Source organism: Barbus barbus (assembly GCF_936440315.1).
Source record: "Barbus barbus genome assembly, chromosome: 30".
Classification (NCBI taxonomy): domain Eukaryota; kingdom Metazoa; phylum Chordata; class Actinopteri; order Cypriniformes; family Cyprinidae; genus Barbus; species Barbus barbus.
In genome coordinates, this window is record NC_136758.1 from 9,475,453 (window position 1) to 9,493,368 (window position 17,916).

The following is a 17,916-nucleotide window of genomic DNA, read 5'->3' on the forward strand; positions in this document are numbered from 1 at the left end:
TACATAATGTGGTTGAATGTGTCTGTGGAATGCAAGACAATGCTATTTATTTTACTAATAATCAAATAGGTTTAGAATACAAATATGCGTTTTATGCATTTATCAAACATGTAAATGACACTAATCATTGTTAAAGAATATAGTTCAATGTAAATGAGAAAAGAGGACTGGGACAATGACGACACCTTTAGCATTTATCTACTTTACAAGAAACGAAGGGCAAAGCTGTTCTGTTAAGCACAAACGTTTCCATCTGCCACAAGTTCTCTCAGTAAGAGATATAAGAGTGTTGAAAGATGAGTTGGCCATATATTGTGTCATGCACTGCCAGATTTAACTGGCAACTGAAAGAATGCCATTTTAAATAGCTGAACGCTTTATGATACTCGCACTATTTAAGTTTATATTTTACATGAACCTGTACCAGCATCTTGGCTTAACCCTAATAATGGTGCATTCATTTGTTTTACTATGTTTTATAAGAATTATCTTTTTTACTGTTCCACTCAAGTTTTACACTTTTAGTCTCTTAATCTTTCTTTATAGCAGCAGCTGTTCAGTATCTATTTTTCTAGCTTTTGGGCAAGCATTTTCTATCAAATTATATCAGCCTTTGGTTTCTAGTGTCAAAAATTGCTTATTTTCCATTAGCACACAAGCTGGCATGTATTGCTTGAATTAAAGAGACAGTACACCCAAAATTGAAAACTCTGTCATCATGAAGAGATATATTATACACACACACACACAAGTTCAAAAGTTTGGGGTCAGTTGGATTTTTTTCTGAAAGAAATTAATATTTTTATTCAGCACAGATGCATTAAATTGATCAAAAGGGACAATAAAGACATTTATCAAGACATTTTTTTTTTTTAACATTGATAAGAAATATTTCTTGAACGGCAAATCAGCCTATTAGAATAACTTCTGAAGAATCACGTGACAGAAGACAGGAATAATGATGCTTTAATATCACAGGAATAAATTGCATTTTAAAATATATTCAATTATAAAGATGATATTTTCAGCTGTAGTAATATTTATATTTTACTACAAGCTTTCTTTAAAAATCTTACTGACCACAAATATTTCATATTTATTAAAAATGCAGTTGAATTGATCCCCATCATCAATTCAACTGATTAAGAGAAATAAGTTAAAGGTGCACAAATCATTAACAAAACTACTGTGACCTGCATCAAATCACTGTGAGTTACTTGGATAGAAACACCTACAAATGTCAAAAAACACAAAACAAATGTTTCATTATATCAGAATATTTTGTGCACTATATGTCTATTACATTTATGCAACATATAATTAGCACACTTGCTTACTATACCTATTTCAGGGGAATTCGGATGACAAAAGGGAAAAAAACTAAATATTTAGTACTGTTGAGCTATCCAATCGCTGAAGCAATAAAATCGCCCCAGGACAAGTAGCCTACACATTCCCTATGTTTAGCCTTTCTGTAATGTGTATTTCAATAGAGGTGCTTTATGGCAGTATATTCACTGCATTTCTTTTGTTTCAAATATTCAAGACCAAAAAGAGTTCTAAATCATCACTATAGTTTAAAGACTGAATTTGATTTATTTCATGATCAGAAAAATCAACAACTGCTTTGTATTTCCATCATCATTGCTGTTTATACTGCTATCATATTAAATAAAAGCCCTATAATGTTGAAAGTTACAGAGATGCGTTCACACTATTACACAATAAATAAAATGATGCACAAAACAATCTTACATTTACATTTTATTCATTTAGCTGACGCTTTTATCCAAAGCGACTTACAGTTGCTATATATGTCAGAGGTCGCACGCCTCTGGAGCAACTAGGGGTTAAGTGTCTTGCTCAGGGACACATTGGTGTCTCACAGTGGATTCGAACCCGGGTCTCTCACACCAAAGGCATGTGTCTTATCCACTGCGCCATCACCATTATGCAATCTTAAGCATAATGTTTTATACTCGGAAACGTGGGCCTGAGTGTGTTACAGAGTTACAGTGAATCACGACTCATGCTCACACATCATAAACTAAACTAAAACAGAATCCTTTAGGGTTAGGAGGACTAGTTATCATAAGATGCTTGAACCAAAAAAGGCATACATAAAACTTTATTGCAACATGCGCAACAATATTTCAGAACATAGTGAACTATGACATTAACTTTGTAGGTGATTCTAGGAAAGCAAGTAAACTGGATGGAGCAATTCATTAAATTATCCCTCCAAATATCACATATCTCATCAACTTATGAGGTTATATCCTGAAGACTGATGATTAGTCACTTCAATATTTGTATAGAGCCTAGATTTCCTCTTCGTCTGTCTGAATTAATAAATAGTCTGTAATATGTACATGCAAGCATGTTTTCAAGAGCAATCCCTTTACATAGGAAGGATACTACCGCAGTCTAAACATCATTATATATGTCTTACACATAGAGGCAGTACTAGACGGGAGTGATCTTTCAGTAAAGAAAACCAGACCTGGACCACACACACATCAAATAGTGTTTAAAACTAGTATTACCTGAGCTATAATGTATGTACTAAGTCCAACTCCTCAGCTAATGTATAGAGCACTTATGGAATAGAGACTGACTGGAAGCTGTTGCTCATTTCTAGCGCTGCTTTAAATAGGCTTTAGAAGGAAAGAATCATTTGGTTGAGTAAAAACATAAGACGCTGATTGTATGTCACACAGGATTTAGAAGAACATTATTTATGCACACTTCCTTAAATATCCCATAAATAAATAATATCCCAAATATCCATATCATTCCAGATTTGTCATTGTGAAACACAAATAAAGGTATTTTTTTTTAATAAACCTGAGAAATTTCCATCCCTCCAAGGAAAGTTCCATTCCAAGAAACCCTGCTTTAAAAAGTTCATATGGTGAAAAAAAGATGCTCAAATATGCTTACTTGATGCACGAGAACCAAGGAGGTTTGTTCTTGCATGTGACTCAAGCATGTTTATAATATTTAATGTGCTCTGTGTATTGATCAGTGTCTATATTAAATCACATGGAGTTACCATGTCTCTTCAGAAGATGTGGATTAAATCAACGCTATCTCACAGCAATTCGTACATATTTTACGAGGTGGCTAATTCGTACGACCTCACTCGTACGATTTAGTGCGATTTATCTAAACCCCAGTGACAGGTATGTTTAGGGGCGGGGTTAGGTGTAGATCATTCGTACAAATTCATACGAATTGGCAACTCGTAAAATACGTACGACTTAACAAAAATCGTATGAATTTGTACGAGTGAGGTCGTATGAATTAGCCACCTCGTAAAATATGTACAAATTGCCGTGAGATCGGGCTGATTAAATCGCTAAAATCATATGGATTATTTACAATGTTATGAAATTTTAAAAGCAATTGTGGAATTGACGTTCATTGAAGGGACAGAAATCTACTTTTAAGCGACTTTTTGAATCGCGACTTTGTATCTCAATCATTTCTGTTCAAAAACTCGCAATAGCACGTTTACATCTTGCGATTCTGAAAAAGGTTGAATTGCAAGATACAAACTCAGAATTGCGAGAAATTAAGTCAGAGTTGCAAGAAAGCCTATAAACTCGGAACTGCAAGAAATAGTCGCAATTCTGAGAAAAAAGTGGTGTAACTCAAAATTACGAGATATGAACTCATACAATCTCACAATTCTAAGAAAAATGGCAGAATTTGCTAAATAAAATCAATTGTGAGATATAAACTCGCAATTGCTATATTTCAACTCATAATTCTGTGAAGTCTGAATTGTGATATAAAAAAAATAAAAAAAATCGCAATGACCTCTTTATTTATTTTTATTTTTTTATTCTGTGGTGGAAATGGGCTTCCATGGAAATCTCACTGGTTTCATTGAAAATATCTTTATTCTGTGATTTGAAGATGAATGAAAGTTTAGGGACAGGTTTGGGACAGCATGAAGTAGTAAAAGAATTAAATTTTTCTTAAACTATCCCTTTAAGTTATTGATGTTCTCTGTTTATTTTGTCCAGGGTCCTGTGTTTCAAGCTCAACATCAAAAAATGTTGCGAGTAAATGATCTATGACCTCTGTCCGAACAACTGAGTGCACGTGAATGTCTGTGTCTCAGTCATTGTCGAATGTCAAATAAAATGTTATTCAGAAGCATTTGGTTCAGTTAAGCTCAGCTGAGGTCAATCTAAAGTTGCGAAACACCAAATTTATAAGCGTATGAACACATTTTACTTGACAGTACATCTCAATGCGTTGAAAATGTTGAGTTGATCATATCATGCCACTTTTCTCATCTACCACATCAGAGCGCCGGCGTGACGAACGTCCAAGTAGGAACTCTTTCTCGTGGATCAAGCTGTCGACCAGATCCTCTTGACGGTAGTTATGATAGACCTTCAGAAAGGCCATGACGGTGATACCGAGCCAAGTCAGCCAGGCCGCCCACAACCCAAACTAGAGGAAGCAGAGGAGGAAAAAATGGTAATAAGCAGTGTGAAAGAGAAACTAGAAAAGGACAATTCAAGACAAGAGTTGAAAAAAAAAAAAAAAAAGTTGAGCCAACTTAAGTTTAAGGCAACCAGCTTCAACAGATTTTTGAGTTCTCTCAACTTATTTTTTAGGAAATTTCTTACAACTTTTTGTTGAATAAACTTAAAACAAGAAGTTGAGAAAACCCCAAAATCTGCTGAAGCTGGTTGCCTTAAACTTTTAAGTTTGCCCAACTTTTTTTTTTTTTACAGTGTAATGTTGAAGGTTGATAAAGTGCTGTAGGGATGAAATGAGTAGGGATGAAAGCCAACACAATGATTTATATAAAATACTTATGTAGTTATCACACACACTTTTATTTTTTACTGACCAACCTGTGCTATGGCAAACTGGTCATAAAAAGCAGAGTTGTCCAACCCTAGTTCAAGATCAGTGTCCTGAAGATCCTCGCAGCTAGAAATGAACAGTGGTCTGTTAGAAATGATTCACAGACACCTGAAGAATCAACATTTATCAAGTAGATATTGCTCATAAAAACTAAGAACAAAGCTGCTTTGGATTGCTGTGGACACTAAAACATGACTGAACTTGAACAGTGAACCGAGTCAAAAGCCTCTGGATAAATTCCAATGTCACCAAACCCTCTCTGAAAGAGGAAAAAAGGCATATCCAATTAAATGTGGCTCTTTCCAAGTTATAAAGGCAGTCTAAAAACAACAACTATCTGTCATAGTTTTCAGTTTCTTATATACATTGTAGTGTTTATATGCAAGTGGGATACCTGAGTGTCATGCTTACCTGCTGGGCATGCTGCCTCCTTCTGTGATAGCATCACACCATAGATTGAATCCCACACTGACTATTGTGCTGGACAGGAACACAGCAAACACTACGAATGTGCTGATGAGCAGGTTCAGGAAGGCATTGAAGATTGAGCTGTATAAATAATAAAGAGATTTTCACTCCAGTTGTTCCAAACCCCTACTGTTTTCTTTCTTCTGTGGAACACAAAAGAAGATATTTTGCAGAATGCTGAGCTGCTCTCTTCCATAAAATGACATTGATTCAATGTTTATCCTGCAAAAAGTAGTTTTTTTATTAATTAGGGATGCACCCCAAGCTGGTTGAAAAGCGATACAAATATGTGACGATTCACCTTTTCATTTATAATTTGTCTTAAATCTAATTTTGTAAAAAATAAATAAAATCATGAGAAAATTGTATCACATTGTGAGTGGAGTAAACCGTGCTGCTGCTGTATGACATAACTGCATCCATGAATCCCATCCACCGCACTGGCACGGGTCTAATACATGTGAGGCATCAAATTCACAAGCAATACGATGAAAGAAGCAATCACTCACTCATCGTGGCCTTTGCAGATGAAGAACAGCAGCCTCCAGGCTTGTACTGCGGACAGGATGAGCGACGCGATGCCGACAGCGGTGATGAAGCTGCAGGAGGTCTGTGGTCCCCATTCCTCAATGATGAAGCGCTGCTTAGACACCGTGATGTTCTCGTTCTGCCACATCCCCCGTGTAAAAAGTAGGCATTTCCCACGAAAATCCTCTGTGTTCTCCGACAGAGGTACTATAGCTATAAAGCCAAAGACGAAGGCTAAAAAATAAAGGATGCATTGTGCGAATATGAAATTATCCATAGGCATTTTGCCTGAGCTGTGCTGTCGCTGCGGCTCTCGCTTTCGCTGCAGATGCGCAGTCAGACTCTGCAGCAGAGCAGAGAAATACAGCTCAAGGCATTTATTCCAGGAAAAAAGCATCAGAAACCCACTATACTTAATTAGTTGTAGTTTTATGGAAGGCTAATCCATTCAAAACCGAGTAACACTTTTAATTAGTAAGCCATTAGTTCATTAGTAGCAAATCGGATTGGAGTAGGGAAGAATATTCAGTTAAGTTGGTTGTATTTGGCTTTTAGGCCTATACTATTCTGTCACAGCTTTCCAGTAGCCTAGTGTTTAATTTTAGGGGAGAGCGGGGCATAAAGTAACACTTTTTATCCACAGTAATTTCACACTTGTCTAGTACAAATATGACGCTTTGTTTCATAATTACAGTGTATACGTGTTTCTTTATTTAACCTCAAAAATTGGAAGTGAAATGTGACAACATGCCCCGTAGGTGGGGTACATTGTAACATCTGAGGGGCATGCTTTAACATGACAATATGACACCCTAAAATGTTATCTGATCTCATGAAAAAAATATACAAGACAAATTAAAATATTTTTTCAATAAAATAAAATTATTATTTATTTTAAATTAAATAATGGTGTTTTTTAATCATTAAAAGTAATCTGATTTTTGAGTTTGACAATGAACATATTGCAACCATGCCTGGGACACACTGACTTTGGTAGTTATAGAGACAGAATGGACAACAGAGTTGAATAATGGGATGAAAAGTGATATTGGTGACATAAGAAAACCTTGATGATTCAGTTAAAACAGCTTTCAAAAGAAAACATTTTGTTCTGACATCATTTGAAAACCTATTTTATTTCTAAATACGCTTCCGGTCTTTTTTATTTATTTATTTTTTAGTTAAAAGTAAGCAAAATGGCAATAACTATGACTCAAAGATGAAAAGATGTAATTAAATGAATGTTATTGTATTAATATTTTATCCAAGATAGGAAAATACTGTACATAAAGCTTTCTAAAGTGCAGAAGGAAATCCACTGAGCTGCTTGCTCAGCGTTTAGGAGTCATTCAGCACTACATACTGAACACGCTTCAGCTATCTACAAAGTGGTTTTGTGAGGCTCAGAGCAGCCAAGAAACCATTCTTGCAGAACGGCAACAAGCCGAGGAAATTACAGTCTGTGGGTCCATTTACCTTTGAGTAACAACCAGTGCCAGAAATTGCATTGAAGCAATGAGTGCACATTTGAAACGGCTGGTTACAAAGACGCCTTCTGTAAAGCAGCCACTGTCATGACCTGTACAGCAGGTGCATCATAACATAACCAGTATTGTGTTAGATCACTTGGACAAGACAAGACAAGATCATATTATATAGTGTTTTATAAATAATAATAATTGCAAAATCATGAAAATCTTGAGTTTTCAAATACCTTGCCTTAAAAAGCATTGAACAGCAGATCCATCATTAAAAAAATGTTCTCATAACATTTGTAATTCTAAGCATAGAAACTCTATTTATAATTGTACCAAACTACCTTTTAACTCATTTATAATATGCTGATGATTACTGATTCACCATGTTACAACACTCACTTTGTCTTCTATGTATGCAAAATGCATTTTTGTTTTCTTTTAAGCTCATTTGGCTCGTTTACTCATTTTTCCTCGACGTCCTCGATGTGAAGTTGGGCCTTGATCCATCTGATTAATGCTCACTTTATGAGATCCTCTCTGGCCTGAGAATTCACCCTTCACAGCCTGAACACAAAAAAGCATAAAATGCAATTAGATTAAATTGCATAAAATAAAATAATGTGGCTGTTTAAAATGTTAAATTATGTAGATAGAATGAGAGAATCAATATCCTCGTGCCATGATGCAATACTGCCACTGTGTGGTCAGAAGTGTAGGCTGTATTCTATATATTCATTTAAACAAATCATAGGTAAATATGCATACCTGTTTGACCTCTCGTTTTTCCACTCTTGGATTGGATGGAGGATCTAAGAAGCTTCCAAGGCCATGAGGTTGGGGACGTCGTGGGACAGGGGATGTCTGTTTTTCTGTAGAGGAAGCTAAGAGGATTGGTTATTAAATCAGTGGATTGATTTATCCACATGGACCAGAGAAATTAAAAACATTGGAAAGTTGGACAACTAATAGCAACCATTAGTTGTTTGTTATTAACCATTGATTGTTACATTTGCCTACATTGTTAAACATTAATTTTATGAATTCTATTTATTGGTCAATATTTAAACTTTTTTTTAATTTTTTTATTATTTACACTATTTTTCTCATCACAATAACATTGAATGTTCCACTAAAATTTGACAACTAAAAGGGTCTAAAAAATACTTTTTGTCGTTTTTGTTCCCCAACAGTATATGTAATTGTATATGTAATTATCTTTTTAATAATTTTAATTATTTAACCACTTCGTCAAATGTTTTGAAATACTTTTTGTGTATGAGCTATCAATCCTATTGTAAATATTATAAGGCTTGATACTCTTTAGGCCACTGTACATGTCTTACCTCGTGTGACAGGAGAGACCTGCTCTAAAGCAGGAAGCAGCCCGGTTGAAGCCCGTCGAGTTTCCAGTGCCTGTTTCCACCAGCTGCCCAGCTTACAGTGACCCACCCGGTCTGAGGTGGTCCGGAAACACACCGCTTCTTTTGTGCTGGTGACCCTGGACTCACTGGAAGACCGGTGTCTGGTCTGCTGAGAGACACTGAGCTGCTGGCTGTGGACGGGGCTGGAGCGGGATCTGACAGGATTCTGGAGCTGAGGGGATCATTGGGAGAGGTGGATGAGGCTGAGGTCCACAATGGAGCTTTTAAGGTGTGTTGGAGATGATCCAGGAGGTTGTGCATGGTATCCGTGAGGGCGCAGGAAGTGAGGATTTCTGGCTGGTCTACAGCATCCTCAGAGTCATGGTAGAAGTCTTCCTGACATTCCTCCACCCGTGAGGGAGAAAACGCACGCTTGACACAAGTCCAACAGTCAGAGATCAGTCAAAGAGGCAAACAGAGGCTAAACGGTTTTTGGTGTATCCATCTGTTATTTACAATTTAAACATACATACATACAAAAACAGAATCTGATCCAAATCACATTTATTGATGCTGTAATACATGGCCATTATGAATACTGCTTTAAGATATATTTTTAAACAGTATTGTAGATTAAGTGTATAGCAATGAATGAATGAATGAGCATTTCATGAAACATGGTATTCAGTCATATTAAATGACTGACTGAATGAATTAATTAATTAATTGATTAAATTAATTAATAATTTCATGAAGCCTGGTGTTCATATTGAATAAATAAATTAATTAAATCAACTTATCAATTAATCAATCCAAATCATGTTGCAATTCAATTTAATTAATTCTGTTTTTGGGGATATTTCAGAAACACTAAAGCTGATGTTCATATTAAATGAACAATCATACAAATAAATATTTTTTATAACTCAATCCAAATCACATTTATTGATGCTGCAGGATTTTATTAATACTATTCATAATATGCATTTATAACAATATCATATTTTCTTTATATCCTATATCACATAAAAATATATTTTAAAAATATAATCAGTTCAACCAATCAATCAATAAATGAAGCATTTTAAGAGAAATAAATACATAAATATTTTTTTTAAGCACCTGATCAAATTCACATTATTGATGCTGCAATACACGATCTGATTTTTATGAGTACATTTGTTTTATTTTTTTAACAATATATAAGGTATGCCATCAATGCATACTGTATTTTAAATCTAAGGGGTTAGAGGTGAAGTTGGCAATCTAAACTTCAAACAAAAATCTGCAATATGGTCATTAAGATATCACTCACCCTGAAAGGCTTCAGCTGCAGAGAGCTGGAGGTTCCTGACGCCTCAGAATCCTGCAGGCGAACAAACTCTGTTTTTGGCTCACGGGGTGAAATGATCCACTCTTCAGTCTCATGCTAACAGCATCCTCCACTGTTTTATAGCAAGCAAACTTCTCTGTGAAAAAAAAGTGTGATAATCCCACATGCTTAATGTAAGCACTTGCAATAAACAATCCTTTGACAACTTTGTTGCTTAAAAGTAGTTTGTTCATACTGTAGCTGTGTTACTATATATGTTTTGTAAGTATTAAGTAAATCTATACAGCATCTTGTATTATTTAGACTTTGAGACATTATAAATTCATATTAAAATCAAATGTAATTACGCATTTGAGTTTGTGAAATTCAGATCTTCTCTGAAACTATAGGTCATAACATAAGATGCTGTTGTGGGTCTTCTCTCACAGGAAAAAAATCTCAAATTCTGAAAACCTAAGAAAAAGTCTCCACTTGCAATCAATTTAATCTCACTGCTGTCAAAGGGGGAAGGATTCAGATGTTCTCTTCAGTGATTAACCTGTCTTCTGGGCCAAGTCTTCCTCTTTAACTAGATTCTAAATTACGGGGAAAAACTCAACTGATTAGAAAACTACCAGTCATAAATGTTATTGGCTCACCATGATTGGGTGATAAAAAGTTATGACTCTCCACTGGGATCTCGGGATTTGAGCACACTGACTGATTTTCCTCATTACTGTAGCAGTTAGGGTGAAGGTTAAGTGTGCTCAAGAGCCTAAAACAGCAAAATAGACATCAACATCAGTGTGGAATCACTTTACAGTAACATTTGCAAATCCTGACTACTGTAGAGCATGACTATATAAAACATACACAACTGAATGTTTCAAATATAACCAACTGACAAAATCATCCCAGAATGACAATTCTAGTAACATGAAATCATCCAAACGTTACAGAACGACAAAATTCATGTCTATCATGATTTTATGACCATTTTAACTGTAATGTAAAATGACCTAGTGTTTACGTTTTTCTAGCCAGTGATGAGCATTTCATTAAAGTTAATGTTCATATTTGTTTATAAACCCATCTGTCCAGGTTCTATAAAATGCTATTGATTTTCAGAGTTTGATGTGTGATTAATAGTGGCTCACCTCTTCTCTGCATGTGTCGCTTCTACAGCGTGAGTGTGAGATGATTCCAGATACCACACTAGGTAAGATCTTCTCTATAACTATATAAAAGAGGTGTTATATTAATGTTGAGAATATCATAACAGTATGGAAGCTTTATTCTGCATCACAAGATAAATAAAGAAATTAATAATAGAAAAAAGTCAGAATTGCAAGATGTAAACTCACAACTGCTAGATACTGTGTAAACACACTTAGAAAAGTCAGACTTGTGAGATATGAACTCACAATTGTGAGATGTAAACATTTAGAGGGAAAAAAAAATGCTTGAAAAATTGTGAGAAAAAAAGAATTGTGTGATGCAAAGAATTGTAAGACAAAGTCATAATTGTGAGATGTAAACTCAGAATTGCAAGAAAAAAGTTATGATTGTGTGATATACACAGAATTTAAAGGGATAAAATCAGTATTGTGAGATAAGTATTGTGTAAACTAAGAATTGCGAGAAAAATTAAGAACTGCAAGATGTAAACTCGGAATTTAGAAAAATTAAGAACTGCGTAATGTAAACTCAGAATTGCGAGAAAAAAGTAAGAATTGTGAGATGTACGTAAACTCAGAATTTACTGTAGAGGACTGTAGAGTTGCAAAATGTCAACTCATGATTTAGAGGGAAAAAAATAAGAATTACGTAATGTAAACTAAAAATTGTGAGAGAAAAAAGTAAGAATTGCAAGATATAAAGTGAATTTAGAGAAGAAAAATAAGAATTGCAAGATGTTAAGAACTGCGAGGAAAGTCAGAATTGCTTAATGTAAGCTCAGAATTTAGAGAAAAAAATATTGTGAGATCTAAATTCAAAATTAAAAGAAAAATAAGAATTGCGTAATATAAACTTAGAATTGTGAGGGAAACGTCCTATTTCCGAGTTTATTATCTCATAATTCAGATTTTGAATCTGAATTATAAAAAAAAAGTCTCAGTTACCTTTTTATATTTCTTCCTGTGACAGAAACAGGTTCCCATATTCCAGAATCATTACCATAAAACAATTATATTCAGGAGTCCACAACCTCACCTACGCTTTCCCTGCTCAGGCTGTTGATAAATAGCACATTTGTTGTGCCTTCTAGAGTGAGAATAAGATCAGGACAGCCAGAGATCATGTCTGCAGGGGTTTTGTCCTCATATGTGACGTGACTTTCCTCTTCTTCAGGCACAGCAGAAGAGTTCTTCTGCTTCAGGAGGATGGGTTCCTGTGCAGAGGGGGCTTCAGAGTAGACAGCTGATGGCGAAGAGCAGGCAGATGTGAAGAAGCCAACAGACTCCATGCTGTCGGGAGATGTGGAGCGAGAGGAGAACACTGGCAGTGAATCACACATCTCCTGTGTGGACGGATGGATAGAAACAATGACGACTAGCTTGATGGATAGATGGATGGATGTTGCATTCACTGTAAATGAACATGGTTGTTATCTGTGAGTCAGTGCACCTCTGGCCGCGGAGGCAGGTCTTCCTCACACTCTTCGTCATCAGCTCTTTGCTTGAACTTACAATGAATGTCAACTGATATGCTGTTAGCAGCATGACATAAGGCCTGGGATGAGAGTTGTGCACTATTCACACAGTTCTCCATGTACATGCAGCAGAAGCACCACCCTTAAAAGCAGAAAATAAACAACAGTAAATCCAGTCTTCTTTTACAAACAGCATAATGCTGTTCAAAAGTTGTGTTATAATTTTTTAAGAAATTTATATTTTTATTCAGCGAGGATGCATTAAGCTGATAAAAATGACAGTAAAGGCATGCATAGTAATATAAGATTTATATTTCTATTATATAAAAATTTGAATTTAATTGATAAACAATATAAATATAAATATTTGAGAATTATAATTTGAAAATTATTATTTATAATAACATTATTATTATTATTATTAATAATAATAATAAATGCTTCTTGAGCAGCAAATCAGCTTATTAGAATTAGAATGATTTCTGAAGGATCATGTGACACTGAAGAGTAATAGCTGCTGAAAATTCAGCTTTGCCATGTCAGGAATTAATTACATTTGAAAAATAATTTAATTTAATTTACAACATTACTGCTTTTACTGTATTTTTGATCAAATGAAACATTACAAAAATATTTGTAAAAATTGACTGCACAGTTTTGAATGATACTGTATCTCTACATCTAAACCTGCATAAATGAATGAATGAATGGATGGATGGATGGCAGAGGTGGGTAGAGTACCCAAAAACTGTACTCAAGTAAAAGTAAAAGTACTTCTAGAAATATTTACTCAAGTAAAAGTAAAAGTACTTCTAGAAATATTTACTCAAGTAAAAGTAAAAGTCTGAATAGTTACTTGAGTAAGAGTAAAAAAGTATTGGATAAAAAAACTACTCAAGTAGTTAGTTACTAGTTACTTTGGATCATATAGGTACTGAATATAGTCTATTTTTATTTAGATATATAGATTACATTTATGTAATGTGTATGTGTATACACACACACTGCCGTTCAAAAAAAAAAATATATATATATATATATATATATATATATATATATATATATATTTTTTTTTTTTTTTTTTTTTTTTTTTTTTTTTTTTAATGTAATTTATTTCAGTGATGCAAATCAGAATTTTCATCAGCCTTTACCCCAGTCTTCAGAGTCACATAATCCTTCAGAAATCATGTTGATTTATTATCAGTGCTGCTCTTTTTAGCTTTCTCAGAGAATACTGTGCACTCATTGCTTCAATGCAATTTCTGGCACTGGTTGTTACTCAAAGGTAAATGGACCCACATACTGTAATTTCCTCGGCTTGTTGCCGTTCTGCAAGAACAAAATGTCACAGGTTCCAAAAAATATTAAGCAGCAAAACTGTAGAACTGTAATAAATCGATATATTATAATGATTTCTGAAGGATCATATGACTCTGAAAACTGGAGTAACAGCTGATGAAAATTCTGATTTGCATCACTGAATTAAACTATATTTTAAAGTAAATTAATTATGTATTATCCTATAACCTCTGAAAACGCCTCACATGACTGCTCTGAACATAACGAAACAAATGCATATTGACGGATCTTCTGTTCTGCAAAATGTAAACAAAGGTAGCCTATATTTTTATATTATATTTATATTAAGTGTAAATATTGTAAAAATATGAATATTAATTGTGTCTGGAACAGGCCGCGTGCCGCTGCGCAGAGCTAACGCGGGTTCCGCGGGTGTTCATTTCATACTCTGTGACAGCTTATTTAATGTATAAATTATACATTGTATTTAATGTAAGGTACATGCACAACAAACTGGTAATGTCATAGTGGTATCGTGGCCTATACCTGTGGAACAGTAGACAGCACACGCGGTGTTCATCTAATAAAAGATCTTCATATAGCTCTAGCAAACGAGCCTTTGTAGATTTGCTTTCACCTGACTGTAGATCCAAAGCCACGTCTTCAGCGCTCTTGATGTTCTTAAACTCTTTATCTGAGTGAGAACCGCTTCAGAGACTCAGCGCGTGCGGCAGGGAACTGAACGAATCATTCAAACTGATTTGCGAACCGATTCACTGGTTTGCCAACTGGTTTGATAAAGCCTTTAAACAGAATCGACTCAAAAGAATGAATCATTCGCGAATGGGCATCGTTCATTGCCCAGAGAAAAGTAGACGGCGCGTTTGGAATAAACTGAAGCATTTTTAACTTGTATTGCATTAAGATACAGTAACGAGAGGAGAGTCGCCCACAGTAACGAAGTAAAAGTACCGTTTTTTCTCTAAAAATATACTTGAGTAAGAGTAAAAGTACCCATTTTAAAATATACTCTAAAAGTATTAGTTACCCAAAAAATGTACTCAAGTAAATGTAACGAAGTAAATGTAACTCGTTACTACCCACCTCTGATGGATGGATGGATGGATGGATGGATCCTAAAAGGTGAGTCTGTTTACCTGCTTCAGTTCTTACTGGCTGTTGATCTGCTGTTTCTTGCATTAGCATTTGTTCCTCATTGGACTCCATATTTTTGCTTTCTATCAGTTGGAGATGAGCCATACCCTGCCACAAAAAAATAAATGGATGACAAAGAACAAATTTGTTTATACCATCATTTTACCAATTATGCCAGGGAGAAAAGCATTACATCATCTAGAATCACCTCGCATAGAGAGGCCAACATATTTCTACAAATCCAACGATTCTCACAGACATGAATGAAGTGTCTGAACAGGTGAACATCTTCAGTTTGGAGTCCTCTAATACAAGCCCAGGCCTCAGATATACATCTGAAACATAAACCATAACCCATAATTATAACTGTATACTCCGGTATATGACAATTACAAAAACACCAAAAGATCTTAAGATTCCTAAGAAAGATTGTGATTTACTTGTTGTTTATTAACACATCCACACGGAGTTTGATGTCTTGGATGTTCTCCATTGCTGGTGTAATGCTGTACAGGTACTTCAGTGCTGCTTGATTCTCTTCTGTCTTCAATAACGTCTTCAGAACAGCACAGTGGTGCCATGAGAGTGTTGGAGGACAAGCTCTTGGACTCAATAAGACATTCACTGAGTCCTGGGAATAAACATGTTCAGAGCTCAATTGGTTTAGACCAATGAAATAAGATACCATACAATTTGTGTGATGATATTGAAAACATCTCACTGTTACTAATCTAGAACAGGGGTTTTCAACCTGTGGGGCTCTCTCTCTCTCTCTCTCTCTCTCTCTATATATATATATATATATATATATATATATATATATATATATATATACACACACACACAAATATATATTTAGCCATTATACTGGGATATTATTCTGGAACTTAAATGCACATAAATGAATAACATAACATGTCAACATAAAATAAGTGTTAAATAAATATATATAAACAACTATAATAATAGAAATAAACAGGACACAATGGCTTGGACAGACAGGATGTCAATATTAGGCAGCAGCACTAGCTTTAGCAAAGCTTCTAGAGATGGAGGTGGGTATGTCTGATAGGCACAATCTTCTGAAACCCATACAGGTCCATTGGGTTTGTCCATATGAGCTACCATACCCTGAATAAGAGAGCTCCACCGGTACGTATCCTCAGCATAATCACTGATGATAGAATATTAGTTATTAATATTTTAAAATTATCATTAAATATTATTTAAAAAACAAAGCATGTTACTGTCAGCTAGAGTGGAAAGGGTGGTGGTTACTTTAACTCCAGACATGTTCTCCTGTGGTTCTGGTCCATCTCACACCACATCTGAGATATCCTCTTCATCTCATGGGCTTCTGAAAAAAATAAAATAAATGAGGACATAATTAATTACAGTGTACTTTGCATTTGATTTTAGCATTCACAAGTGAAATTATCAGTTTATTTCTTCTTTTTCCATTTTAATAGCTCATAAGGCCATATCAGCTCACCGGGGTATTTGGGCAGAAGTCCTGTGATGCTCCACCACTGCACCAGGCGGCCCAGCAGGATGTGTTGCCTGATGGCATGGTGGTCTTGTTTCCAACAACCCCATATATATGAAGCCCTGCTTCCTAGTGTGCACACCACATTGGACACTCATTAACAGAGGTCGAAAAACATACAGTTTGTTAGGGCACTTCATATTCCAATATTTTTTTTTCAAAATGTTGTTCCTTTATGTTAAAGAACGGTTGCAATTGCTATACATATTTCTTCATATTTGGTTGTGGTCCAGTGGATCAAACCACAAGTGCAATCAATCAATCAATCAATCAAACAATCAATTGATCAATCGAGCAATCAATCAATCAATGTTTTGCAGGCAAATGCAAAGTTGTCCAGGGAAACAATGCTTTTGCAAGAGAATGCAAATATTTTGTGAGAGAACGCAAAGTTTTTAGGAGAACAGAATATGTTTGTCAACTCAAATATTAAAATATAATTTTTCCTCCCATCCTCATATATTTCCCATCACTATATGGTGACACATCACCATTTCCCATCACATCACCTTCATGGGCTCCTTAGAAAAGAGACTCTAAATATGACAACAGTCTCCAAACTGACCATGTTTAGAATGCAGACCATCACTGTGTTTCTGTATTAGGTGGACCAGAGAAAGCAGGTTCTTCAGCTTGAGGAGCAGTTTATGGACCAGTGCAAAAGAGTTTTCATCCAAACACATCCACAAGCCTTTACATCGACCGCAACCTATAATCATATAAGAGCCAGGTGAGCTTTATCTAGATACCCCAAACAAAAACGGTAAACCTCAATGTTTAATAAGATTTCACCTACTCACAGAGCATTAACAGCTCCTTCTTGGCCAGTTCTACTGATCTCTGAAGCCAGCAGTTAAAACTGGCCACACATTCACTCGCATTCCCTTCACCTATAGAGAAACAGCACATCAATCAATTTATGTGTCACATCATTGTGATCTATATTGGACTGAGTGTATGCTCAGGTATAATAAGGCATTGAAGTCTTACCATCAGTATAGAGGCCTCGTATGCAGCTAATGAGACCTTTGATATTGTTGTCTGTTAAAGCTTTATTCCACGAGACTTCTGTGTTTAGAATCATCCTTATATTCCATAAAGAACCTTCTAAGAAACCTTAAAGACATCAACTACCCAATAACAGAAATCTTAGCTTTACAAGTAAGGCCTTGCTTGAAACATATTCAAATAAAAGAGAAAACAAAAAACAATAATTTGTGGTG

The 17,916-nt window shown here is 35.2% G+C and overlaps 2 protein-coding genes across 2 annotated transcripts; both read right to left on the reverse strand.

Moving 5' to 3' along the window:
• Window positions 1-1,760: 1,760 nt before the first annotated feature.
• Window positions 1,761-6,233, reverse strand: LOC306849967 (transmembrane protein 179-like). The gene is made up of 4 exons (XM_079385365.1): window positions 5,871-6,233; window positions 5,305-5,442; window positions 4,881-4,959; window positions 1,761-4,470 (listed from the first exon to the last, which is right to left on the reverse strand). Exons 1-4 carry the CDS (start codon window positions 6,170-6,172, stop codon window positions 4,288-4,290), a joined length of 702 nt encoding a protein of 233 aa, XP_079241491.1. The 5' UTR covers window positions 6,173-6,233; the 3' UTR covers window positions 1,761-4,287.
• An 839-nt stretch (window positions 6,234-7,072) lies between these two features.
• LOC306849969 (uncharacterized protein) lies at window positions 7,073-14,759 on the reverse strand. The gene is made up of 8 exons (XM_079385367.1): window positions 14,539-14,759; window positions 12,255-12,835; window positions 11,198-11,277; window positions 10,700-10,815; window positions 10,044-10,197; window positions 8,711-9,081; window positions 8,133-8,236; window positions 7,073-7,931 (listed from the first exon to the last, which is right to left on the reverse strand). Exons 2-4 carry the CDS (start codon window positions 12,556-12,558, stop codon window positions 10,798-10,800), a joined length of 402 nt encoding a protein of 133 aa, XP_079241493.1. The 5' UTR covers window positions 12,559-12,835; window positions 14,539-14,759; the 3' UTR covers window positions 7,073-7,931; window positions 8,133-8,236; window positions 8,711-9,081; window positions 10,044-10,197; window positions 10,700-10,797.
• Between the last annotated feature and the right edge of the window lie 3,157 nt (window positions 14,760-17,916).